At 41.7% G+C, this 26,798-nt stretch overlaps 1 protein-coding gene across 4 annotated transcripts; it reads left to right on the top strand.

Moving 5' to 3' along the window:
• Window positions 1-211: 211 nt before the first annotated feature.
• LOC136388173 (organic anion transporter 7-like) lies at window positions 212-25,424 on the top strand. 4 transcript variants are annotated; one of them, XM_066360152.1, is made up of 10 exons: window positions 212-884; window positions 1,643-1,746; window positions 9,656-9,810; window positions 9,919-10,081; window positions 11,222-11,345; window positions 16,918-17,033; window positions 17,708-17,922; window positions 22,497-22,605; window positions 23,443-23,646; window positions 24,469-25,424. In XM_066360152.1, exons 1-10 carry the CDS (start codon window positions 483-485, stop codon window positions 24,527-24,529), a joined length of 1,653 nt encoding a protein of 550 aa, XP_066216249.1. In that variant the 5' UTR covers window positions 212-482; the 3' UTR covers window positions 24,530-25,424. The 4 variants fall into 4 exon arrangements, with proteins under 4 accessions (XP_066216249.1, XP_066216253.1, XP_066216245.1 ...); XM_066360156.1 differs by having other exon boundaries at window positions 9,913-10,081; window positions 16,918-17,028; window positions 17,784-17,922; XM_066360148.1 differs by having other exon boundaries at window positions 9,913-10,081.
• Window positions 25,425-26,798: the final 1,374 nt, after the last annotated feature.

Below are 26,798 nucleotides of genomic sequence, written 5' to 3'. Positions count from 1 at the left end.
CATTAACTTTCAATCAAAATTCAAGCAAAGCACTTACTTTCAATATTTTTCACAGAAAAATTAAAAACATCTCTCTTTTGAGACTCATCAATGGCCAGTAGAAAGGCCTACAAATCATGTATCGGTTTGTTTTATTGATTTACAGATGTGGGGGTCAGAGTCCAGTGCTGCTTTGGGACACTGCTGATGAAATCCATTTTCATCAAGTAGACCTTTAAACAGTTTTTATTGCCAACTGCTGGTCATATCTCAGCTAAATATTTCTCTTTAACTTTCAAGAAAACGGCTACCGACCTGATCCTCAAACGACCCTGGAGAAACAGTTCCCATGGCCCCGCTGCGGAGGTGAGACGGGCCCATTAAGGAGACAGTGTGGTCAGGATCAACACATACTTCCTGTGACCTCGCGGAAGGAAACCTTTTTTCTCTGAACTCCTCTACAGTCACTTTGGCTCCCCTTGGGGCTCACCTGTTCGTCCTCAATGGCCTTTTATAAACTCCTGGATGAAGTGGGAAGCTTGGGCAGATTCCAGATCCTTCAGCTGGCTCTCCTCTGCGTCTCCTGCCTTGTGGTGTACCCCCATATTCTACTGGAGAACTTCACCGCCGCCGTCCCTGGTCACCGCTGCTGGGTCCACATCCTTGACAATGACACCGTCTCTGCTAACAGCACTGGGATCCGCAGACAAGACGCCCTCCTGAGAATCTCCATCCCCCTGGACTCAGACCTGAGGCCAGAGAAGTGTCGCCGCTTCCTCCATCCCCAGTGGCAGCTCCTTCCCTGGAGTGGGACCCTGTCTAACACAAGCGAGCCAGACACGGAGCCCTGTGAGGATGGCTGGGTATATGACCGAAGCGCCTTCTCTTCCACCATCGTGACTAAGGTAAGGGACCCCATTTACTTCTCATGAGTAGGCGGGCTGGGAGTTCAGGGATAACACGAGTAATAAACCTTCATCAACCATGTAGGCGCTCATTCTTTGTTTCCTCAGCAAATATTCATTCCTTCTATTCAATGCCAGGCACCTACAGATTTCATGAGTCTAATGAACTCAAAAATAGCCATGACCTTGCTACTATGTAGCTTTTATTTTTAGGAAGACTAAAGATGAAGCAATTAATTTATGTACTATGTTTTAAACGTTTTGCAAGGTCAGTCACGCTCAACCATGCTTGGAAAGGAAAAACATCCTGGAAGTTGGTGAGACCCTCCAAACACAGACAGTGCCCCAGAGCAGCCGTATGAGAAAATCGCAGCCAAATTCGGGCATCAGTACATCTTAAAGCTGCTCAGATGACTGCGTTCTGTAGGCAAGACTGAGAAGCACTAAGTCTGAAATAATCCAAGGCATTAATATAGCCAGCAGGTGCAGAGGAGGCTTCCTAGAGGAAGTTTTGTTTAAGCTGAGACCCGAAGAATAAAGGTCCGCTAATGCAAAAAATAGAAGCTGGAGAGGAAGAAGGGTCCTGATATCTATATCTATATCATCTATATCTGTATCATCTCTATCTATCTACACCTATCTATCTATTTATCAATCATCTATCTATCATCTATCTATAAAGAGTGTCATTTAAGCTGCTGCAATCAGATTTCCACGGAAGGGTTATAAGCTGCTGTGATGCTTTCCTTCCCTTCCAGTGGGACCTGGTATGTGAATCTCAGTCACTGAAATCAATGGCAAAGTTCTCATTCATGGCTGGAATGCTGGTGGGAGGCATCATCTATGGCCATTTATCAGATAGGTGAGTGACTCTGGATCACAGGTCTCTTTACTCTGGGGTGTTTTCATGAACTCATGAATCATTCTTCCCTGAACATCTACTATATGTTAACATGTACACATTTACTGCAAACGGCACTGTCCTGGGGCTTTTGGACCCCTCAGGGATCTAGGCGCACAAATGGAGAATTCCAGCCGACACAATGAGTGCCGCTGTGTCTGCGGTGAGCACTGTGCACAGGGCACTGAAACAACGCCTCTGAGAGACGCGGTTGTAGTGCAGGACGGGGTGTAGAGAGGAGAGGCCACAACAGGGGTTTGGAAGGCGAGAGAGAGCTGGCTGTGGGGACGGAGAAAGACGGAGCACAGCAGCAGAGTCGGCCAGGTAGAGGACACAGATATGTGACACGCGCTGCAGACCACATGCAGACCCTCCTGGACCCTGGGAGCTGAGTGCTTATACATTTCCAGAGCACAGATGTGATATCCTTGTTCCCCAAGTGTGATGAGTAGACAGTCCTAGTAAATTTTTGGTGTACATAGCAATTTGTCTTGGTGGCAGATAAAGAAGATGTATTCTAGTAACTTTGATTTCCTTCTTTTTTTTGAAAAAATAAAAAAAACCCAAAACTCCACAAAACAGCTTTTAAAGATAAATTTTTCAATTCATGTATGGTAATTAATCTAATGACAACTGCTGTCACCATTGGGGCATTAGAAGTTGCAGTGCCCTGTGCCTAACAGTAGTACTTCTGAGTTAGAGAGCCAGCCCACTGCCACCACCCAAGCAGGTCTCCTTGGAAGGGGATGGAGAACCAAGGGGCCCTTAACCATATAACAACAAAATGTCATCTGTTTCAGCTAAAAACTATGAACTCTGGCCCTGGCCGGTTGGCTCAGTGGTAGAACGTTGGCCTGGTGTGCAGGAGTCCCAGGTTCGACTCCCGGCCAGGGCACACAGGAGAAGCGCCCATCTGCTTCTCCACCCCTCCCCCTCTCCTTCCTCTCTGTCTCTCTCTTCCCCTCCCGCAGCCAAGGCTCCACTGGAGCAAAGTTTGCCCGGGCGCTGAGGATGGCTCTGTGGCCTCTGCCTCAGGCGCTAGAATGGCTCTGACTGCGGCAGAGCAACACCCCAAGATGGGCAGAGCATCGCCCCCTGGTGGGCATGCCGGGTGGATCCCGGTCCGGCACATGCGGGATTCTGTCTGCCTCCCCGTTTCCAGCTTCAGAGAAATAAAAACAAAACAAAACAAACAAACAAACAAACAAAAACTATGAACTCTGAATGTATGGCAGTAAATGTAGCGGAAGTGTTCAGAGTCACCAAAGGGGCCCACACCAACACACAGTGTAATTAAAATGGCGAAGGTTAAGGATAAAGAGAGACTCTTAAGAGCAGCAGTGGAAAGACAGTCCCCTGCAGAGCTCCTCTAAGGCTGTCCTCTCAGCCGGTTTCTCAACGGAAACACTTCAGGCCAGAAGGGATTGGCACAAAATGTTCAAAGCGATGAAAAGCAAGGACCTACAACCAAGACTACTCTATCCAGCAAGGCTATTATTTAAAATTGAAGGAGAAATAAAGAGCTTAACAAACAAACAAATGCCTAAAAGAGTTATGACCACCAAACCAGTATTGTAAGAAATGTTAAAGGGTCTCCTTTAAGAAGAAGAAAGAAAAAAAGAGAGAGATGAACATAGCTATAAAAAAATAACATGGCACCTGACTTGTGGTAGTGCAGTGGATGGAGCGTCGACCTGCAATGCTGAGGTCACCAGTTCGAAACCCTGGGCTTGCCTGGTTCAAGGCACCTACGTGAAGGAACAGCAACTACTATGAGTCGATGCTTCCCACTTCTCCCTCTTTTCTCTTTCTTCCTCTCATCTCTCTAAAGGTTAATATATAAAATCTTTGAAAAAAGAACAACAAACAAAGCCCAAAATAAATAGAAGAAAGGAAATAAGTGAAATAGAGACTAAAAAACAATACAAAAGATCAATGAAACCATGATCTGGTTCTTTGAAAAGATAAACAAGATTGACAAACCTTTAACCAGAAAAAAAGAGGAGGACCCAAATAAATAAAATCAGAAATGAAAGAGAAGTAACAACCAACACCACAGAAATACAAAGGATCGTAGGAAAATATTTTATTTATTTATTTATTTATTTATTTACAGAGGCAGAGAGATAGACAGGGACAGACAGACAGGAATGGAGAGAGATGAGAAGCATCAATCATTAGTTTTTCATTGCGCGTTGCGACTTCTTAGTTGTTCATTGATTGCTTCCTCATATGTGCCTTGACCGTGGGCCTTCAGCAGACCGAGCAACCCCTTGCTGGAGCCAGCAATCTTGGGTCCAAGCCGGTGAGCTTTTTTTTTTTCTCAAACCAGATGAGCCCGCGCTCAAGCTGGTGACCTCGGGGTCTCGAACCTGGGTCCTTCTGCATCCCAGTCCGACACTCTATCCACTGCGCCACCGCCTGGTCAGGCAGGAAAATATTATGAACAACTTTATGCCAACAAATTGGACAATCTGGACTAAATGGACAAATTCCTAGAAACATATAGTTTTCTAAAACTGAATTAGGAAGGATCAGATAATCTGATCAGACCGATTACAACTAATGGAATTGAAGCAGTAATCAAAAAATTCCCAGCAAACAAAAGTCCCAGACCAGAGCCTTCGTCAATGAATTTTACCAAACATTCAAAGAAGGAAAAACACCTATCCTTCTCAAACTAGCCCAAAATTTTCAAGAGGAGGGAAGACTCCTAAGCTTATTATAAGATGCCAGCATTATCCTAATTCCAAAACCAGATAATGACACTAAGAAAGAAAATTATAGGCTATTATTCCAGATGAACATAGATGCAAAAATTCTCAACAAAATACTAGCAAACCAAATCCAGCAGCACATTAAAAGATTAAAGACCATAATCGAGATTTGTTCTGTGGATGCAAGGTTGGTACAGTATCTGCAAAGACATGATACACCATGTAAACAAAATAAAGGATGGAAGATAAAAATCATATGATCATATCAACACATGCAGAGAAAGCATTTGATAAAATCTAGCCCCTATTTATGATAAAAATTCTCTAGCAAAGTAGAATTAGAGGGAACATAAATCAACATAATAAGGGCCATATGTGACAAACACAGTCAACATCATACTCAATGGGCAAAAACTAAAAGCATTTCCCTTAAGATCAAGAACAAGATAGAGATGTCTGTTTCACCACTCTTATTCAACATATTACTGGGAGTCCTAGTCACAACAATCAGACAAGAAGAAGAAATAAAAGGCATCCAAATTGGAAAAGAAGAAGTAAAACTGTCGTTATTTGCAGGTGACATGATACTCTATAGACTCCACCAGAAAACAACCAAAACTGATAAATGAATGCAGTAATGTAACAGGATACAAAATTAATATTAAGAAATCAGTGGTGCCTGACCAGGCGGTGGTGCAGTGGATAGAGCATAGGACTGGGATGCGGAGGACCCAGTTTCCTGACCTCGAGGTTGCCAGCTTGAGCGCGGGCTCATCTGGTTTGAGCAAAGCTCACCAGCTTGAACCCAAGGTCGCTGGCTCGAGCAAGGGGTTACTCGATCTGCTGAAGGCCCGCGGTCAAGGCACATATGAGAAAGCAATCTATGAACAACTAAGGTGTCACAAAAAAAACCCTGATGATTAATGCTTCTCATCTCTCTTCGTTCCTCTCTGTCTGTCCCTATCTATCCCTCTCTCCGTCAAAAAAAAAAAAAAAAAAAAAAAAAAAATCAGTGGCTTTTTTTTTTTTTTAGTGAGGTAGGGGAGGCAGAGACAGACTTCCACATGTGCCCCAACGGGGATCCACCTGGCAAGTCCACTAGGGGGCAATGCTCTGCCCATCTGGGACTGTTGCTCCTTTGTTCAGCAACCAAGTCATTTTTTTTTTAGTTCCTGAGGTGGAGGCCATGGAGCCATCCTCAGTGCCCGAGAAATCAGTGGCATGTTTATATTCCAATAATGAACTAACAATAAGAGAAACTAAGAGAACAATTCCATTTACAATTGCAAAAAATGATATCTAGGAATAAATTTAACCAAGGGAGTAAAAGACCTATACTCAGAAATAAACAAAGCATGTGAAAAACCTATATGCTGAACACTACAAAAGATTATTAAAGGAGATTGAAAAAGACAATGAAATGGAAATTACTCAAAGAAATATATAAATTTAATGCAATCCCCATCAAAATCCCAATGTCATTTTTTAAAGAAGTAGAACAAAAAATTATCAGATTTGTATGCACCACAAAAGACCCTGAATAGCCAAAGCAATCCTGATAAAAAAAAAAGTACAAAGCCAGAGGTATCACACTACCTGACTTCAAATTATACTACAGAGCCACGATAATCAAAACAGCATGGCATTGGAAGAAAAACAGACACACAGAGCAATGGAACAGAATAGAGAGCCCAGAAATAAAACCACATGTATATGGGGGCAAATAATTCACGGGGGAACAAAATTTTTGTTGCATCCACAAAAACACTGCTCTTACCTAATTTGAGTGTGCTGATCTCAAATCTGACATTAGTTTTTCTCTGTAAGCTACAGTTTTTTTGCAATTCAAGATTTTAGGTTTTCATCTTATTGTAAAATTTTCAACATTTAGTTTAACATCACGAAGTAGAATGTCTTCTTGGGCATCATCTTTGTGAAAATATAATAATTTATATAATGCAGTAAATACACTAATACACTAAAAGATGATTGCATCAGAATTTGTCTACAATTTCAAAATAGAACATATTAAAACACTTATTTTAATCATAAAATCTGCACAAAACTTATTTAAATTCTATTCAGGCAAAAATTTGCATTTGTAGCTCTTGCATTTGTGTACTTGTTGAGGACAATCTTGTTTGATGCTACAGCAGTAGTCTGCTCATCACTAACAGCTCCAAGATTTTCGGGAAACTAATCAAGGTGACTGTTCAGGAAGTGAATCTTAATGCTCATGTTACATCCAATGTCGCGGAAAGCCAACAGCATCCTTTGAACCAGAAGTTCATAGTTTTCTGCTTTTTTGTTGCCAAGGGAGTTCTTTGTAACTGCCACAAAAGACTGCCATGCTGCTTTCTCCTCCTTATTCATCTTCCTGGCAAATTCTTCATCACGTATGACGGTTCGAATTTGAGGTCCATCGAATACACCTGCTTTTATCTTCTCGAAAGACAAGGCAGGAAGAGCAGAAATAATATGTTGAAAGCTTTCACTTTCTCTATTCAAAAAACTGAAAAACCTGCGCATTAAGCCAAGTTTGATGTGAAGTGGGGAAAAAATGATCCTATCTCAATTAACTACAGGTTCATTCACAATTTGCATTCCTACTTTCAGAGCTTCACGTTTCAGCCACTTCTTCTGTGTCCAGTGTTTCTCCCGAGCTTGGCTGTCCCACAAACACAAAAAGCAAGGATACTTTGTGAAACCTCTCTGTTGTCCTAGCAGGAAATTTACCATTTTAAGATCCACACAAATGATCCAGTTATGCTCCTCATACTTCAGAAAGTTGAGGACAATTTTTATGTCATTATAATATTCTCGCAGATGAGTTGAATAACCAATTGGAATCGCTGCATAAACATTACCATTTTGTAGGAGAACACATTTCAGACTCCATTTAGAGCTGTCAAGAAATAGCCGCCATTCTGTTGGACTGTAAGTGGTAACACCTAGCTGGCTGAGAAGACTACTGATATCATGCCAGTAAATAAAGTGTTTGTCTTCAGGGAAAAAAGTCCACAAAACTTTGTTCACGCTTCCTGAAGTGGGATACTTTAGCTGACTGGTGAAGTACATTCTTTTCTTGAAGACTGGAGGCTAATAACTCAGCTGCTTTCTTTGATAGGCCCAAATCTCTTACTAAGTCATTCAATTCGGGTTGGCTAAACTGCTGAGGGGTTAATGACTGCTTGGCATAAAAAGAAGACCCTTCAGATTCTACAATCATTTCCTCATGCATCTTATCAAAATATACTTGATCACCATGTTCACTTTCTTCATCCTTAGAAGAAATAAAACCATTGAAAATTGGAATCGGGAGTGTCTCAGAGTGTGGGATAGGTTGTATTGCTGAAGGAATATTAGGATATGTGATCATATGCCGTTTTTTCTTGCCGATGCTCTTTGTATGAATCAGGCAGAAATAACAGTCATTGCTGTGGTCCTTAGGTTCACGCCAAACCACAGGAATACCAAAAGGCATTCCTTTGTGCTTTCCTTTTGTCCAGTCACAAAGCATTTCTGCACAATTATGACACACAATATGAGGAGCCCAATTCTTGTCTTGATCGCCAAGGGAAACTTGAAAATAGGCAATATATGCACATGTCACAAATGATGAAATATTGCGCCTTTGACGTTGAAGTGTGTAACAGCCACATATATAACAGAAGGTGTCAGGACTATTCTTACATTTACGCCTACTCGAAGAAGCCATAATTTAATCTTAAAACAAAATAAGAGGGTGTTTTTATCAGATAATAATTTTTTACATTTAAAAACAACTACAATTATGTAAAAGTGATGTTTGTACAAAACGGATTTCATATTTGGAATCAGCGATGCAGAAATATATAGAAACAGTTCTAAAACCTCATGCAACAGAAAATGAAAAAAAAAATTTGTTCCCAAGTGTAATTTTTGACAAAGGATCCAAAAACACACAATGGAGAAAAAAAGCCTCTTCAATAAATGGTGCAGGGAAAGTTGGAAAGCCACCTGCAAAAAATGAAACTCGACTACAGTGTGTTCCTATGCACAAAAATTAATGCAAATGGATCAAAGACCTAAATATAAGATCTGAAACAATAAATTACATAGAAGAAAACAGGTACTAAGCTTATGAACCTTGGCCATAGGGGGCCAAAAGTATGGAGACAGAAGATGGTTTGACTTTGGGTAGATGGCTTTTCAAAAACAAAAATGTAAAACATATAATTTGCATCTCTCTGATGATTAGTGACATTGAGCATCTTTTTTTATATGTCTACTGGCTATCTGTCTGCCCCTTTGGAGAAGTGTCTATTCAGGTCCTTTGCCCAGTTTTTAATTGGATTGTTTGTCTTTCTGGTGTTGAGTAGTATAAGTTTTTTTTTATATATATTTTGAAAATTAACCTCTTATCAGATGTATTATTGGCAAATATGTTCTTCCATTCAGTGGGTTTCCTTTCCATTTTGTTGATGGTGTCTTTTGCTGTACAAAAGCATTTTAGTTTTATATAGTCCCATTTATTTTTTCCTTTATTTCCCTTGCCTGAGGGGGTATATTGGCAAAATATTGTTACATGAGATGTCTGAGATTTTACTGCCTATGTTTTCCTCTAGGATTTTTATGGATTTATGACTTACATTTAAGTCTTTTATCCATTTTGAGTTTATTCTTGTGTATGCTGTAAGTTGGTAGTCTAGTTTCATTTTTTTGCACATAACTGTCCAGTTTCCCAGCTGTTTTGATTACTACAGCCTTGTAGTATAGTTAGGTGTCAGGTATTTTGATCCCTCCAACTTTGTGCTTCCTCAAGATTGCTGTGGCTATGCACCTAATATTTTTGAACTGTGGCTGACTGTAGGTACTGAAACCCAAGGTCACTGCCTTGAGCAAGGGGTCACTAGCTCAGCTTGAGCCCCCAGGTGAAGACACCTATGAGAAGCAGTCAGTGAACAACTAAAGTGAAGCAAACGATGAACTGATGCTTCTCACTCCTCCTTGTCCCTTCCTGTCTGTCTCTCTCTCTCAAATCAATAAATTAAAAAAATTTTTTTTTAATTAAAAAGAAAAGCATTGCCTAAATTTCAAACTATGCCTTCTTTTTGATCATTTTTACAATAAGTGGTTATCATCCCCGTATCTAACCTGCTTCCGCTTCCCAGGTTTGGGAGAAGGTTGATTCTCAGGTGGTGTTTGCTCCTGCTCGCGGTGGCTGAGACCTGTGCAGCCTTCGCTCCCTCCCTTCCGGTTTACTGCTCGCTGCGCTTCCTGGCCGGCTTATCCACCATGGCCATCCTGACGAACAGTTCCGTGCTTAGTAAGTAGAAACGTTGGCTCTTTGACATCTTCCAAGCCCTAATTTTGACTTTGAAATTCCAACTTTGTTTGAAGTCAAAATCCTGTTTGTGTTTTCTTTCAGTTATAGAATGGACAGTGCCCCGATTCCAAGCCATGGGGATGACCGTGACGATCTGCGGTGCTTGTGTGGGACAGATGATTCTGGGAGGAGTGGCTTTTGCCATCCGAGACTGGCAGGTCCTCCAGCTGGTGTATTCTATACCATTATTTGTCTTGTTTCTTTCCTCAAGGTATAAGCTGTCTTTCTTCCTTTGTCTTAAGAATCCTGGGATGCAGGCCCACGGAATAAGGACACAGAATTCTGTTAGGTCCTTAGTCAACACTTGAGCACGTGCTTCACTAATCTGTGCCTTATGTACAATTCAAGAAGCAGAACAGGCAGAGTTGCCAGCTAATAGCAAGGACACTCGGTTAACTTTGAATTTCAGATAAACAACATTTTTTTTTTTTGGTATAACATCCCAAATATTTAACCTAAAAATTACTCATTGTTTATGTAAAATTTCTATTTATCTGAGAGGTCCATATTTCTATTCACTACCCCAATAAAATGCAGGGTGTCTAATTAAAGTAAAATTTTATTTTATTTTATTTTTATTTTTTATTTTTTTGCATTTTTCTGAAGCTGGAAACGGGGAGAGACAGTCAGACAGACTCCCGCATGCGCCCGACTGGGATCCACTCGGCACGCCCACCAGGAGCGCCGTTCTGCCCACCAGGGGGCGATGCTCTGCCCCGACCAGAGCCACTCCAGGGCCTAGGTCAGAGGCCAAGGAGCCATCCCCAGCGCCCGGGCCATCTTTGCTCCAATGGAGCCTTGGCTGCGGGAGGGGAAGAGAGACACAGAGAGGAAGGAGGGGGGGGGTGGAGAAGCAAATGGGCGCCTCTCCTATGTGCCCTGGCCAGGAATTGAACCCGGGCTCCCCGCACGCCAGGCCGACGCTCTGCCGCTGAGCCAACCGGCCAGGGCCTAAAGTAAAATTTTAAATAAATAACAAACACTTTTTAGTGTATGTCCAAAATATTGCATGGGACATAGTTACACTCAAGAATTACTCATATTTACAGTTGAACTGAATTTAAATTTACCTTGGCACACTTTTTATTTGCTAGATCTGGTAATATCCCCTTGAATACAAGGGGGGTCAATAGGACCCCTACTCTACATTCCCAGCTGTGAGGTGCTTTCATGGAGAGGTCAGCCTCTCAGTTTCCTAGTTGTGGTGCAGGGGAACATAAGTGCCTATTTCCTGGAATGACAAAACAGGAGGTAGGGATTAGAGGGGAGGGGCAAGGCATTTCAGGACAAAGGATATGTGAAAAATGGGCAAATGAGACTTGGTGGCACCTCTGTCTTCTTCTTCGCTCAGGTGGCTGGCAGAGTCTGCTCGGTGGCTGATTATCGCCAACAAACCCGAGGAGGGCTTAAAGGAACTTAGGAAAGCTGCACACATGAATGGAAGGAAGAATGTTGGAGACGCCCTAACCATGGAGGTGAACAGGAAAGGGAGTTGGTTACGGGATTCGGGGAAGAAGTGACCTGACATATACACCAGATGGTGTCCGTAAAATGAATGAAGGGTGGGAATACTGGTCATCTTACCTAACTTACCTGGTTCTCAACATTGTTTGACTTAACATTGAGAGAGACCATGCTGTTGCTGAAAGACTTGGACACAGATCTTTTACTCAACAGAGGCAGATATCACTTAGTATTTATAATCGTAAAGACTGTACAGATTTCACCCTGGCCAGTCTGCTCAGTTGTAGAGCATTGGCTCAGTGTGGGGAAGTTCTGGGTTCCATTCCCAGTCAGGGCACACAGGAAAAACGACCATTTGTTTCTCCACCCCACTCCCCCTTCTCTCTCTCTCTTTCTCTGTCTTCTCCTCCCACAGCCATGGCTCTAATGGTTCGAGCAAGTTGGCCCCAGGTGCTGAGGATGGCACCATGGCCTTGCCTCAGGCACTAAAATAGCTTGGTTGCCTGAGTAACAGAACAGTGGTCCCAGATGGGCAGAGCATCCCCCCGGAGGGGGCTTGCCAGGTGGATCCTAGTTTGGACACATGCAGGAGTCTGTCTGTCTGCCTCCCTGCCTCTCATTAAAAAAAAACTATAGATTTCACTTAGCAAAATGTCTTCAACATTTATCTATGTTGTAGCAAATGGCAGGATTTCCTTTTTTTGTGAATGAATAATATCCTATTGCACAATATACCACATTTCTATACCCATTGATGGCCATTTAGGTTGTTTCCATGGTTTGGCTTTTGTGAATAGTTCTAAAATTAATGAGTGTGTACAAATATTCCTTCAAGATCCTGTTTATAATACAGAATATACCCAGAAGAGAAATTATGCAACCATATGATAGTTCTAATTTTGATTTTTTGAGGAACCTCCATACTGTCTCCATAGTGGCTATACCATTTCACATTCCCACCAACAGTATACAGAGTAGCCTTTCCTTCACATTCTCAGCAACATTTACCTTTTTTAAAAAAATAACAGCCATCTTAACAGGTGTGACTTGATAACTCATTGTGGTTTTGATTTATCCCATTTTGTAGCTACTTCTTCATTTTGTTGTTTCCTGATTGTGCAGAAGTTTGACATTTCTCGCTTGTCTATTTTTCCTTGTTGCCTGTGCTTTTGGTGTCATCCAAGAAATTATTGCCAAGACCAATATCACGAAGTTTTCCTTAGGAATTTTAAAGTCTCAGGTCCTACATTTTAGTCTTTAACCCATTTTGAATTGATTTTTGTGTACAGGGTAAGTTAAGTTCCCAATTTCATTTCTTTGCCTGTGAATACCCTGTTTTCCCAACACCATTTATTGATGACACTGTTCTGTCTCCTTGTAAATTCTTGGCACCAACGTCATAGATAAATTGACTGGATATACATGGGTTTATTGCTGGGCACTATATGTTTGTTTTTATGCCAGTACTGTACTGTAGCTTTGTAATATATTTGAAATCAGAACATATGATACCTCCAACATTTTTATGCTCAAAAAATGTTTTGACTGTTAGAGGTCTTCTGTGTTTCCATATGAACTTTAGGATTGTTTCTTCTTCTTCTTCTATATCTGTATAGAATGCCACTGGGATTTTAATAAGGATTGTATTGAATCTGTAGATTGTTTTGGAATGTATGAACACTTTAATAATATTGGCCTTGAATTCATGAACATGGGATGTCTTCCCATTTTTTTTGTGTTTGCTTTAATTTCTTCAGTGTTCATAGTTTATAGTATACAAGTTTTTCACCTTCTTGGTTAAATTTATTTTTGGGTAAATTATTATTTTTGATGTTATTATAAATGATATTATTTTATTAACTTCATTTTCAGATACTTTGTTGCAATATATAAGGTCTACCAGAAAGTTCTGTCTGTTTCTATCACAAGTTTCAACACGTAAGCACGTTTATTTGGCGCATGTCTGCCTCTCTATTTTTATCACTTAATGTATATATACTGACATAGCAAATTAACTAAAACAAAGTTGATTCACGTTAGTCTTATGTGTGAAGCCATAGTGTACCCATGGCTACTGATAAAGTTCATTTACGCCACTGTAATTTTTATGAATTTCAACAAGGAAGAAATGCTACAGAAGCATGTCTGTCGCATCCACCATATTCCCCGGACTTAGCACCCTCTGACTATCACTTGTTTTTGTCCTTACAAAATTTTTTGAAGGGCAAAAAATTCAAAAATGAAGATGTCAAACAAGCACTGGTTCAATTTTTCGCATCAAAACTGGGATATACAAATACCCTCATGCTGGCAAGAAATCATTAATAATAATGGCAATTATATTATTTAATAAAATTTATTGATGGTAAGAAAAGTTTGTATTTTGTTTTATTCCAAAAACGGACAGAACTTTCCGGTAGACCTTATATAAAAATGAAACAGATCCCCCCCCCATTTTTCCAAGTGGGAGGAAGGGAGATAGAGAGACAGACTCCTGCATGCGCTTTAACTGGGATCCACCCAACAACACTTGTCTGGGGCCGATGCTCTGCCCATTTGGGGCCATGCTATTTTAGTGCTTGAGGCAGAGGCTCCACAGAGCCATTTTCAGCAGCTGGGCCCAATGTGCTTGAACTGGCCGAGCCATGGCTGCGGGAGATAGAGAGGAAGAGGGGGGGGGATGGAGCAGCAGATGAACACCTCTATATGCCCTGACTGGGAATTGAACCTAGGACAGAGATTGGCAAACTCATTAGTCAACAGAGCCAAATATCAACAGTACAACAATTGAAATTTCTTTTGGGAGCCAAATTTTTTAAACTTAAACTATATAGGTAGGTACATTGTTATTAACTTAATTAGGGTACTCCTAAACTGACCTTTGCTAAAAACGTCGCATGCTATTAGGTTGCATGTGGCTTGCGAGCTGTGGTTTGCCGACTACTGACCTAGGACATCCACACTCTGGGCTGACACTCTACCACTGAGCCAACTAGCCAGGGCCAACACCAGATTTTTATATGTTGATTTTGTATCCTGCAACTTTGTTAGATTCATTTAGTAGTTACAACAATTTTTGGAGGTATCTTTAAAGTTTTCTACATAGAAGATCATATTGTCCGCCAACAGTCATAATTTTACTTCTTCCTGATTTGGATGCCTTTATTTCTTTTTCTTACCTAATTGCTCTAGCTAGGACTTCCAGCCTTATGTTGAACTGAAGTGGCATCCTTATCTAGTTCCAGCTTTTAGTTTTTCACCATTAATAAGATGCTAACTTTTTTACAATGAAAATGAGGACAAAAATAAGTTGAAGAAAACAATATCGTAAATAAAAGAAACAGTTTATTCATTGCAACAATAATACACTATAATATGATAAGTGCATAATAAAACATTTGTAATATTTTATATTTTAATTAAGCTTACATGCCTATTAATTTTTAATAATAATTGCAAGAAAAAAGTACTCATTTAGATACAAATACATCACATCAAACGCAATGGATTGACTCTGCATCCATTGAATATGGGCATTTACAGATTAGTCTTCTAATATCAAAAACGAGGACATGTAGGAGGACACTTTTTGAGGGAGGACGGAACTTACAAAAGAAGGACTGTCCTCCCTAAAGGAGGACGATTGGTCACCTTTCCATTAAGGATGATGTTAGCTGTGGGCTTTTCACATATAGAATTTAAGGTATGTTAGCATTTGCATGGAATGTCTTTTTCCATTCCTTCACTTAAAGTCTACTGTGTCCTTAAATCTAAAGTGAATCTCTTGTAGGTAGCATATAGTTGGATCTTGTTCTTTTTATTCATTCAACCACTCTATGACTTTTGATGGATGAGTTTAATCCATTTACAGTTAATTATTGAAAGATAAGTACTTACTATTGACAAATTATTGTTTTCTATTTTGTATTTTTTTCTCTTCTATTGCTGTCTTCCTTTGTGATTGCCTTCATCGCTTCCTGAAAGGCAGGTGTAGTGGCAAAGCCCATGTTTTGTCTGGGAAAGTCTTTATCTTCTTAATTTTTAAAGGGTGTTTTTGATGAATATATTTCTTTTGATTGGCAGGTTTTCTTTCAGTACTCTGAATATATCATTCCACTCTCTTCTTTCCTGCGAGACTTCTGCTGAGAAATCCACTGGTCTTATGGGAGTTTCCTTGAATTTGATGAGTCACTTTTCTTTGCTGCTTTCAAAATTATCTTTTTACCTTTGACTTTGGATAATTTAATTATATTATATCTTATTGTAGACCTCATTAGGGTCAGCCCGTTTGGAATCTTTTTAATTTCATGAATCTGAATGTCCATTACTTTCCAAGATTTGGAGAGCTTTTACCCATTTTTTACTTAAATGAGCTTTCTGGCCTTTTTTCTCTTTTTTCCTTATGGGGCTCCGATAATGTGTATAATAATTTTTTATGGTTCCTAATTTCCTTAAGATTTCTTCACTCTTTTTCATTCTTTTTCCCATTTGTTCCTGACTGTGCAATTTCAAATGACCTGTCTTTGAATTCCTATGTCCTTTTCTTTTGCTTGATCAAGTCTTCCAATGAAACTCTTTTTTTTTTTTCAATGAAATTCTTTATTAAAGTTTTTCAGTTCATTCATTGTATGCTTCCGCTCCAGAATTTCTGTTTTCCTCTTTCATGGTTTCCATTTGTTTGATGAACTCCTTATATTTTTTACTGTTTTCCTAACTTAATCTGGTTGTCTTTCTGTGTTCTTTTGTAGCTCAGTGAGCTTCTTTGAGATTGTTCTGAAATATTTGTAGGCAGGTTTTAGGTTCCCACTTTTTCTTAAAGACTGGTTATTAGTGCTTTATTTTGTTCTCTTGGTGGTTTATCATGTTCTTTGATTCTTTGTGATCCTGTAGGCTTGTACTGGTGTCTGCATTTGAAGAAGTAGTCACCTCTTCTGGTCCTTACAGTCTGGCTCTGGCAGGGAAAGCCCTCCACCAGTCACCCAAGCTGGAAATTCCAGGAAGGCCAGTTGCTAGGGTTCATCAGTGGGCCTGCTTCCTGGGTCTGTGGGCAGTGGACCTGGTGCAGGTAGGAGATCCAAGCTTGGTTCCCAGGTCTTTCCTGCCCATCTGACCTAAATGGAGCTTTGGACGGCAATCCAAGTAACTGCATTTGATCTTCCTGATCTGAACATATAACATACACACCCTTTCTGATGTTGGGCAGCCTTCTCAAATTCCATGCTTAATGACGGAGGGCAGTTTGACTTTGGGTGATGGGTATACAACATAATCAAATGTCAAAATGATCTGGAGATGTTCTCTCTGAATCTATGTACTCTAATTGATCAATGTCACCCTGTTAAAATTAATTGTCTAAAAAGAATTTCATGCTTAATATGTGTTTGTTGCTACAGAATTTCCTTGACGCTTCTTTGACTCCCTAATTCACCTTTCTTGCCACTTTTACATCTGTCAACGCACCTTCCATGGCTGTATTGTCCAGTAGACAGACAGGGAAGTGACCTATCTTGTCCTCCTCTGTTGGGGACCTTACGATGCATACCATGTTGTGACAACTGAAGTTTGTTGTTGTTGTTGTTGAAGGTTTTGAGATCTGCCATGCAGGAGGAGCTGGAGGCAGCACAGACCAAACCTCCTGTGTCTGACCTGTTCCGCACGCCCAACATGCGAAAAAGGATCTTTCTCCTGTCCTTTGTGAGGTAGGCTTCACAGCATGCAGGAGGAAGGGTGAAATGGTGGAGATGTGATTCTGTTTACTGCAAAGGATATAACGTGCTCTAGGCACAGAGTGGAGATGAAACATGAGGAAGCCGTAAAGATAATTGCTATGTTTAGAGATAGTCGAAGGGTCGTGCAAAGACTGACATGGAACTCACTGCATGATGACGAGTGTTATCATGTCGCCTGACCAGGCTCCTCGTGGAAACTGAGGCTGAGAGCCCCAATCATGGTACCGATTTCGACTTTATGTTTCTTCTCATTTGTTTCTATTTCACTTGAGGTAAAACTAAAAACAGTAAAGTGCACAAACAGTATAGCTCTATGAATATTTACACAAGTAAATATGGAACCATCACCCAGATTGGGTTATAGAAAAAGCTCTAAAACCCTAGAAGGCCCCATTGTGTGTCCTCAAGAGCAACATTCTCCACCTCCAGAAAAACTTATTAACAATTATGACTTCCATCATCATATAATATTTTATGACAGTTTTAAAATCATTACCATGCAGAGACGTATTCTACAAAACTGACCATCCCTTTATTTGCTACCCCACCCACTGGCTGCTTGGCTGACAATATTTATTACCATCTTTGGCGTGACATCGGCTCTAAACCTTACGCCTTTATCATTCTTCTTTTGTTCACCACAGATTTGCAAACTTCATCCCCTTTTATGGCATGACCCTCCACCTGCAGCACTTGGGGACCAATGTTTTCCTGTTCCAGGTTCTCTTCGGTGCAGTCGCCCTCCCAGCCAATTATGTTGCACTGTTGGCTCTGAATCACCTGGGCCGGCGAGCAAGCCAGGTGCTTTTCCTGTTCCTGCTGGGGAGCTCCATTCTGGCCATCACAATGGTGCCTCAAGGTGAGAATGGAGAACTGGTTGAAGAAAGGCCATATCAAGCCCTGGTCAGTTAGCTTAGCCCCAAAACACCAAGGTTGTGGGTTCAATCCCCAGTCATGGCACACACGGGAAGCGACTAATGAACGCACAGCTAACTGGAACAACAAATGAATGCTTCTCTCTCTCTCTCTCTCTCTCTCTCCCTTCCTTTCTCTGCCTCTCTAAAGTCAATCAATAAATTCTTTTAGAAAAGGAAAGAAAGCCTGAGCAGGCGGTGCACAGTGGAAAGAGCATCGAATTGGGATGCAGAGGACCCAGGTTCAAAACCCTGAGGTCGCTGGCTTGAGTGTGAAGTTACTGGCTTGAGCTTGGGATCATAGACATGACCCCATGGTCACTGACTTGAGCCTGAGGTTGCTGGCTTGAGCAAGGGGTCACTCACTCTACTGTAGCCCCTGGTCAAGGGACATGAGAAAGCAATCAATGAACAACTAAGATGCCACAACGAAGAACTGATGCTTCTCATTTCTCTCGCTTCCTATCTGTCCCTCTCTCCGTCTCTCTTTCTGTTTCTGTCACACACACACACACACACACACACACACACACACACACACGGGAAATGTCTTCCCCTTTTCCTTAGGGAATGTACTCACACCTACCCAAGGTCAGATGGAAAGGGAGAATATGGTTCTAATGATTTCCTAAAACCAAGCTGAGGATTTAGGACAGACTGCCATTTAGCGGTGAGGGAAGAGTCACAGGTCAGTAAAAATCAGTTCACATAGAAGGTTGTGTTTACCATATCTCAAAGTACCTGCTAAGTCAGGGGTCGGGAACCTATGGCTCATGAGCCAGATGTGGCTCTTTTGATGGCCGCATCTGGCTCGCAGATAAATCTTTAATAAAAAAAATGTTAAAGCTATAAAATATTCTCATGTATTACAATCCATTCATTTCCTGCTGCTCACGTTCATGGTTGTGGGTGGCTGGAGCCAATCACAGCTGTCCTCCGGGAGAACACCAAACTTTTATTGGATAATGCGTAAGGTAAACAGGTCGTTGTGAGGTCAGGAAGTAAACTTCTCTCCTTTTAATCAAGTAGCCAGCTAGGTAATTGCAGAAACCTTTTTGAAGAAGAAGATGGCTAAAAGAAAAAAAGATGAGGAGTATCGTACTTTTCAGCAGGAATGGACAGGAATTTGCCTTTGTGGAGAGAGCAGGTTCTGCAGTGTGTCTAATATGCAATGATAAAATTGCATTGATGAAACGGTCAAATATAAAGCGGCACTTCGACACACGCCATACTACATTTACATCGAAATATCCAGCGGGGGACAGCAGGAAGAAAGCATGTCAAGAGCTACTGTGCAGAGTGCGAGCTAGTCAGCAGCAACTCCGTGTTTGGACCCAACAAGGACTGGAATTTGGCTAGCTTTGCTGGTGCTTTAGCAATTGTGAGAAACGGAAAGCCATTCAAAGATGGGGAGTATGCCAAAACATTCATGCTTGATGTTGCCAATGAATTTTTTGACGACTTTTCGGATAAAGACAAGATAATCAAATGAATAAAAGACATGCCTCTGTCGGCAAGAACTCTTCATGATCATATTATCACGATGGCAAGTCAAATTGAGGCAACACAAGTGAAGGACGTAAATGCAGCACCATTCTTTTCTCTCGCCTTGATGAGTCAACAGACGTAAGCCATTTATCCCAGTTCAGCATGATTGCAAGGTATGCTGTTGGTGACACACTATGTGAGGAAAGTCTTGCTGTTTTGTCTATGAAAGAGACAATAAGAGGGGAGGGTTTATTCAAGTCTTTCACTGAGTTTGCTAAAGAAAAAAATCTACCAATGGATAAACTTATTTCAGTGTGTACTGATGGTGCTCTGTGCATGGTGGGGAAAAACAGAGAATTTGTAGCGCTTCTTCATGAACATGAAAAGAGACCCATCCTAAGTTTTCACTGCATCCTACATCAGGAGGTGCTTTGTGCTCAGATGTGTGATGAGCAGCTTGGTGAGGTGATGTTGCTGGTCATTTGGGTGGTCAACTTTATTGTTGCCTGAGCTTTAAATGATCACCAGTTTAAAACACTGCTGAATGAAGTTGGGAATAATTATCCTGGTCTGCTTCTGCACAGCAATGTGCTTCGGTTGTCAAGAGGGAAGGAGCTCAGCCACTTTGCGGCTTGTCTGAGTGAAATCTGGACTTTTCCTGAAATGAAAAACATCAAGCATCCTGAGTTAGCTAACACTGAGTGGCTCCTGAAGTTCTACTATCTCGTGGACATGACTGAACATCTGAACCAGCTCAATGTGAAAATGCAAGGCGTTGGAAATACAGTCTTATCCCTCCAACAAGCAGTGTTTGCATTTGAAAACAAGCTGGAACTCTTCATCGCCAACATTGAAACAGGTCATTTACTACACTTTGAAAAACTGGGAGGGTTTAAAGATGCATGCACAGCAAGTGACCCTGCTCAACATCTTGATCTCCAGCAGCTAGCGGGCTTCACATCTAATCTCCTGCAGTCATTCAAAGCGTGCTTTGGAGAATTTCGTGAGCACACTCGTCTTTTTAAGTTCATCACCCATCCACATGAGTGTGCAGTGGATGGCGCTGACCTGAGTTACATCCCCGGTGTCTCCGTCAGAGATTTTGAGCTACAAGCTGCTGACCTGAAGGCCTCAGACATTTGGGTGAATAAGTTCAAGTCACTGAATAAAGATTTGGAAAGACTTACACGACAGCAAGCAGAATTGGTGAGCAAACACAAGTAGGGAGAAATGAAAAAACTTCAACCCGCAGACCAGCTGATTGTCAAAACTTGGAACATGCTTCCTGTCACATACCACACACTGCAGCATGTGAGTATTGCTGTACTGACAATGTTTGGCTCTACGTATGCATGTGAGCAGTCTTTCTCACATCTAAAGAATGTTAAGACCAACCTACAATCATGTTTAACGGATGGAAGTCTCAATGCCTGCTTGAAGCTTAACCTCACCATGTATCAACCAGATTACAAAACCATCAGCAAAACCATGCAGCACCAGAAGTCACATTAATGGTAAGAAGTACTTTATTCATCATTGGTTAGCAACAGCATAACAGCGTTATTAAAAAGAATTCAGAGACTTATTTACTTTAAAAGTGTTGGTCTTACATAAAATGCACACATTTTCTTGTATTTAGTGTTAAACATATTGTATGGCTCTCACGGAATTACATTTTAAAATATGTGGCGTTCATGGCTCTCTCAGCCAAAAAGGTTCCCGACCCCTGTGGTGTAATTTATTCCTGGCCATTTCTCTAAGAGAGCAAATGATCACTTGCCCTTTAGCCAGTCACACTTGCAATTGTAAATGACAGTATTGTGTCCTTTATATATAGTTGTGTCTCACGTGATGGCACAGTTCTCTCCCTTCCTCTGACTGTGCTCCTTCTCATTACTGCAGCTTCCATTCCAATTCACTCCCTGATCTCTGTGTACTTACTTGTGTGTCTTGTCACCACAACTGCAATCCTGGAGGTCTTCTTGACTTCTAGGACAGAAAGGTCTCTTTTCTTCCAGCAGAGAAGTGTACAACAGGAACAAGGTGTTAAGTAGTTCAAGTCTCTCTGAGACTCAATTTTACTAAATCGAATAACCAGATGTAATGGAGAGAGGGACCCATCTGGCCACCATGCCTCGCTAACTCCTCTGTAGCGATGAATTTATATTTTACAGGGTCCGAGATTGGCAGGCTCTCGTGTTGAATGTCAACAATGACGCAAGTTTGCTGCCTTACAACAGAGCCCACTCTAGTGTTGTGATGCTTTCACATGATTATTTTTTTTAATTGGGTAGAAAAGTCTAACATTTCTTTTCCCTAATACAGTTCCTTATTCTTGCATTTTCAAATATTATTCTAGATCAATCTACTCTCCAGCTTATCCATCAACATGAGTCCCATTCTTTGATTAATCTCTATCCCAGTACTACTGGCGTTCCACGCCAATATCGGTTTTATTTATTTATTTATTTTTGTATTTTTCTGAAGCTGGAAACGGGGAGAGACAGTCAGACAGACTCCCGCATGGGCCCGACCGGGATCCACCTGGCACGCCCACCAACGGGCGACGCTCTGCCCACCAGGGGGCGATGCTCTGCCCATCCGGGGTGGCCAATATCGGTTTTAAACTCTTCAGGGACATTGATGATTTGCATCCCTCAGTAATACGACAAATGACAGTCGTACATGACACACGGAAGGCTGAGGAGACTCTGGACAGAATAAATTAAAGCAAACTCTTGCTGGTCTCCTGTTGTCCTGTTCATCTTGGGCAAATTTCTGATACGTAGGGAGAGGAGACACAGTAGCTCAGTTGTTTAGTCTCCACTGAAGCGGTTAGCATCGATGAGTCATATTTCTCAGGCTTTAGTCACAGCACAGGCTCCGCCTCCAGTGTCTGCCGCCTCCATGCTTCTTCTACGACACATCCAATGCGTGCAAACATCTTCCACGGCATCTTTTCTCACTAATGATTTGGGGGATAGTGATTCCACCAGCTCAGATTTCCTGTCTCCGCTGTCTTCCTCTCCAGAAATGCAGACCCTGCGAGTGGCCTTGTCAACGCTGGGAGTAGGACTGACCTCCGCGGCTCTCATGTGCTCTCTCGCCCACGCAAACGAACTGATCCCCACCATCCTCAGGTACGCGATCTCGCGTGAGCTCCGCCAGGCTCGACACAGACCTTTCCCTGGTAATTACCCTTCACAGCCATAAGTCAGCGGAGACTGTTTAGTTATCTAAACAAGCAATGATAACAATGACAGTGTACGGCCAAATTTATTTAAAGCTGACTTTCGCCAGCCATGGGTTGAGTCCTTTAATGTCTCATCTCATGTGTTCTTCTGAAACATGAAAGGGTAGAAGCTATGAGTGAGAGTATTTTTTTTTTCTTCTGTATTTTTCTGAAGCCGGAAACGGGGAGAGACAGTCAGACAGACTCCCGCATGCGCCCGACCGGGATCCACCCGGCACGCCCACCAGGGGCGAGGCTCTACCCCCCAGGGGGGATGCTGGCGCTGCTCTGCTGCGACCAGAGCCACTCGAGCGCCTGGGGCAGAGGCCAAGGAGCCATCCCCAGCGCCCGGGCCATCTTTGCTCCAATGGAGCCTTGGGTGCGGGAGGGGAAGAGAGAGACAGAGAGGAAGGAGGGGGGGTGGGTGGAGAAGCAAATGGGCGCTTCTCCTGTGTGCCCTGGCTGGGAATCGAACCCGGATCCCCCGCACGCCAGGCCGACGCTCTACCGCTGAGCCACCGCCAGGGACGAGAGTATTTTTTAAATAATTAAAGTGTTTGAATGCACTGTGTACCAGAAAAACAATGCAAGCAAATCAGAGCATATTTGAAATGTAACAGTATATTGTTGACCTTCATGTATCTAAACATGGCTGTGCTGTCTCACATAATCAGAGCAAAATAATTATGACAAATTACACGTGTGGGTTTTTGCCAGATGACTTTTGTGTTGTTTGCACTCCAAGGGTAACAGCTTCAGGGATCATTGGAATAGTCGGTAATGTCGGGGCAGCCCTGGCGCCCCTCCTGATGATCCTAGCGGTGTACTCTCCCCACCTGCCCTGGGTCATCTACGCAATCTCCTCCTTCCTCCCTGGCCTCGCTGTCTTCCTCCTGCCTGAAACCAAGAACCAGCCTCTGCTTGACTCCATCCAGGATGTGGAAAAGGAGTGAGTAACCCCCCTGGCTGTCCTTTAGGGGCACTGTGTGCTATAGTCTGCGATGAGGAAGACGAAACACAAAGGAGACCACTGTCCTGTAGGCAGGTTTAGACCTAGACAGTTTGCATGTGGTCAGTGCCCTTGGTTTGGGTCCAGCCCTCCCTACAGTGACCTCAGACTCTCTCAAGACTTCTAGGTCACACAGACCAGCTCCGCCCAGCCTACACCCCTGGAAGGTGTCTCACAAACATGCCCTGATCCAAACACCAGCTCCTCATCCTCAGACTCTGACAGCTGTTGGCCCAGTGCGTGCAGGAAGCTCTCTGGGGCTGCTGGTTCCTGGAGGTCTGTGGATACCCTGGTCGCGGAAGGGAGGTCAGGGAGAGGACCAGCACCCCTTCCACAAGTGAGAGTATGTCTCAGGGCAAGGGGTGCGACCTTTGACATTCAGACCATGTAGCTATTACTGGGAGTGGAAGTGCTGAGAGAAAAGGAAAAACAGTGGTGAATATTGGTATTTCCGACAAGAATTGGAAAGGATTTTTTGTAAAATTTAGTGTACATTCCTTGCCTTTTCCAAATCCTTTTGGCCAATGCCACAGTGTCCAAAGGTAAGAGTTGAAACTATTAAAGCTGCCTTCCCAGATCCTGCCCTGGAAACTTGACCTCTTTCTTCATAAAATGTACTCAAATTCTCAGGGTAGGGGTCAGTTTTTCATCAAAACTGGTGGGTCAAGAATGATCTTGCTCTAAAGAATACAAAACATGTCTTTTTCCCCCCATGTCTTTAATTTTTGTTTGTGTTTCTTGTTTTCATTGTATTTGTTCCAGGAGAAAAGGCTCAAGAAAAGCAAAACAGGAAGACACCTTCATGAAAGTGACACGGTTTTAAGGAATTCCAGAAACTGGAAGCAAGTTGGGAGAAGATGAGGTCGTTCCTCAATACTGGCAAACTTTGGGAGATGAATAAATTAAAAGCTATAAGAAAAAAAAGAATGGATCCCTTTTACAATTGCAGTACTGAATAATTATGTATAAAATACCTACGATTAATCATAAGACATTTGGGGAAAGTCATCATACTTTTAAATAAACCATAATAAAATATGTATATAAATGTTGGTCCCTAGGATCTTGATGTTTCAGGAAAGATAGAATAAGTAGCATTTAAAACATTAATTCAATCAGTAGAGAAATGCAAATTAAAACCACAATGATATACCATCTCACATCAGTCAGAATGGCGTTCATCAACAAAACAACACGATAGGTACTGGCGAGGATGTGGAGAAAGGGGAACCCTCCTGCACTGCTGGTGGGAATGCAGACTGGTGTAGCCACTGTGGAAAACAGTATGGAGATTCTTCAAAAAATTAGAAATGGAACTGCCCTTTGACCCAGCCATCCCACTTATAGGAATATATCCCAAGGACACCATATCACCGACTGAAAAAAAGAAACACACCCCCATGTTTATGGCAGCATTGTTCACAATAGCGAAGATCTGGAAACAGCCCAAGTGTCTGTCAGTGGACGAGTGGATTAAAAAACAGTGATACATATATACAAGGGAATACTATGGGGCTATGAAAAAGAAGGAAATATTACCTTTTGCAACAATATGGAGGGACCTGGAAACTATTATGTTGAGTGAAATAAGCCAGGCAGAGAAAGAAAAATATCATATGACCTCACTCATTTGAGGAATCCAATGAACAATGTGAACTGAGGAACGAAATTGAAACAGAGGAGGGATCGAAGGGAGCAGAGGAAAAGAGGACAGAGGGAAAGGGATGATAGGATGGGATAAAGCTGAAGGGAAGGGGGGAGGGCGCTGTAGGGAGAGGGGCAAGGGAGATGTTGAAGGGAATAGGGGGGAGGGGGATGCATTCGGGGTGACCCTAGAATCTATTTAAACACAATTAAATTGAAAAAAGTTGACTTCTAAAAAAAAAAAATTAATTCTGCTCCAATTGGTAGAATAATTGACAAAGTCATTAATTGCAATGAAAAAACCACATACTTTTGGAAGAATTTGACAAAGAGTTACAAATTTATCTAGATATTAATAATAAACAAGGTGATTCAAAAGAGAGGATCATAGAGTGGTGGGGGTGGCTAGTGTTTAGAGCAGTGTATGCTAGATTTTGTTATAGCTGCAGTATCAAAATAGTAAAAGCAGATATATTTAAACACCAGAGGAAATCCAGAAACAGACTATAGATGATGTAACATTTAATATGTCACTTTGTATCATAAACCACTGGGCAAAATAAAGGGTTATGCAACAAATAGCAAAACTAAATAGTTAAAAATAAGTGACTTAGACTATGACCTCCTACCTGAAGCCCCTAATATTCTACTTTAATAAAAAGTTAATTGGAAAAAAATAAACCATGATGTTCAGTAGAAAAAAGAAAACTTGGCTATAAAATTTGGGGATGAAAAAAATGACCTGAAGAGTAAAGCAAATGCCAGACATTTAGAGGCCAGAGATTTGAATAATACTCATCAAAAGCTGCTGTTGGACAAAACCTTAATTTGTTGGAGAGAACTAGAAAAATATTCACCAAAACGATAAAAACAGTTAACTCTTAGTGGTGAACTCTTCAGTGATTGTTGTTTACTTCTCTGTAAATTTCCGTACTCAAAGTTTAAATAAAGAATATGTAAAATTTAAAAATACTGTAAGATGTTAACAATGAAAGAGAAAATGACAAAATAAACCATTTTCAAAATGTACTTCTGATATGTAGAAGTCTTATAAATACCTGCTTGTTTTGACCTGTGCCTTAGTGTGACTGACTAAAGCCTGCCTCGCATAGCTCCACAGGGTCCACACTCACAGAACCATCATTTCCCCCCTCCTTGCATGTATCATGGGAGTGAATATACCTAGAGGTTTGCAGAACCCCTACATTGCTTCATTGGCCTGTGGAGTAAGAACTATCACAGTGGAAAAGGCCAAGTGGAAACTGGAACACTACTGTCTAACTCACTCCCAAGATAGTAAATCAGAAATAATAGAGCCTGACTGGTGATGGCCCAGTGAATAGAGTGTTGACCTGGGATGCTGAGGTCCCCAGTTGGAACCCCTGAGGTCGCTGGCTTGAGCTCAGGCTCACTGGTTTTAGCATGGGCTTGCCAGCATGAGGGGGTCA

This window comes from Saccopteryx leptura, chromosome 1 (assembly GCF_036850995.1).
Source record: "Saccopteryx leptura isolate mSacLep1 chromosome 1, mSacLep1_pri_phased_curated, whole genome shotgun sequence".
NCBI classification, from domain to species: domain Eukaryota; kingdom Metazoa; phylum Chordata; class Mammalia; order Chiroptera; family Emballonuridae; genus Saccopteryx; species Saccopteryx leptura.
The sequence above is the reverse complement of the archived record's forward strand: the minus strand, read 5'-3'. Positions and strand labels throughout refer to the sequence as shown.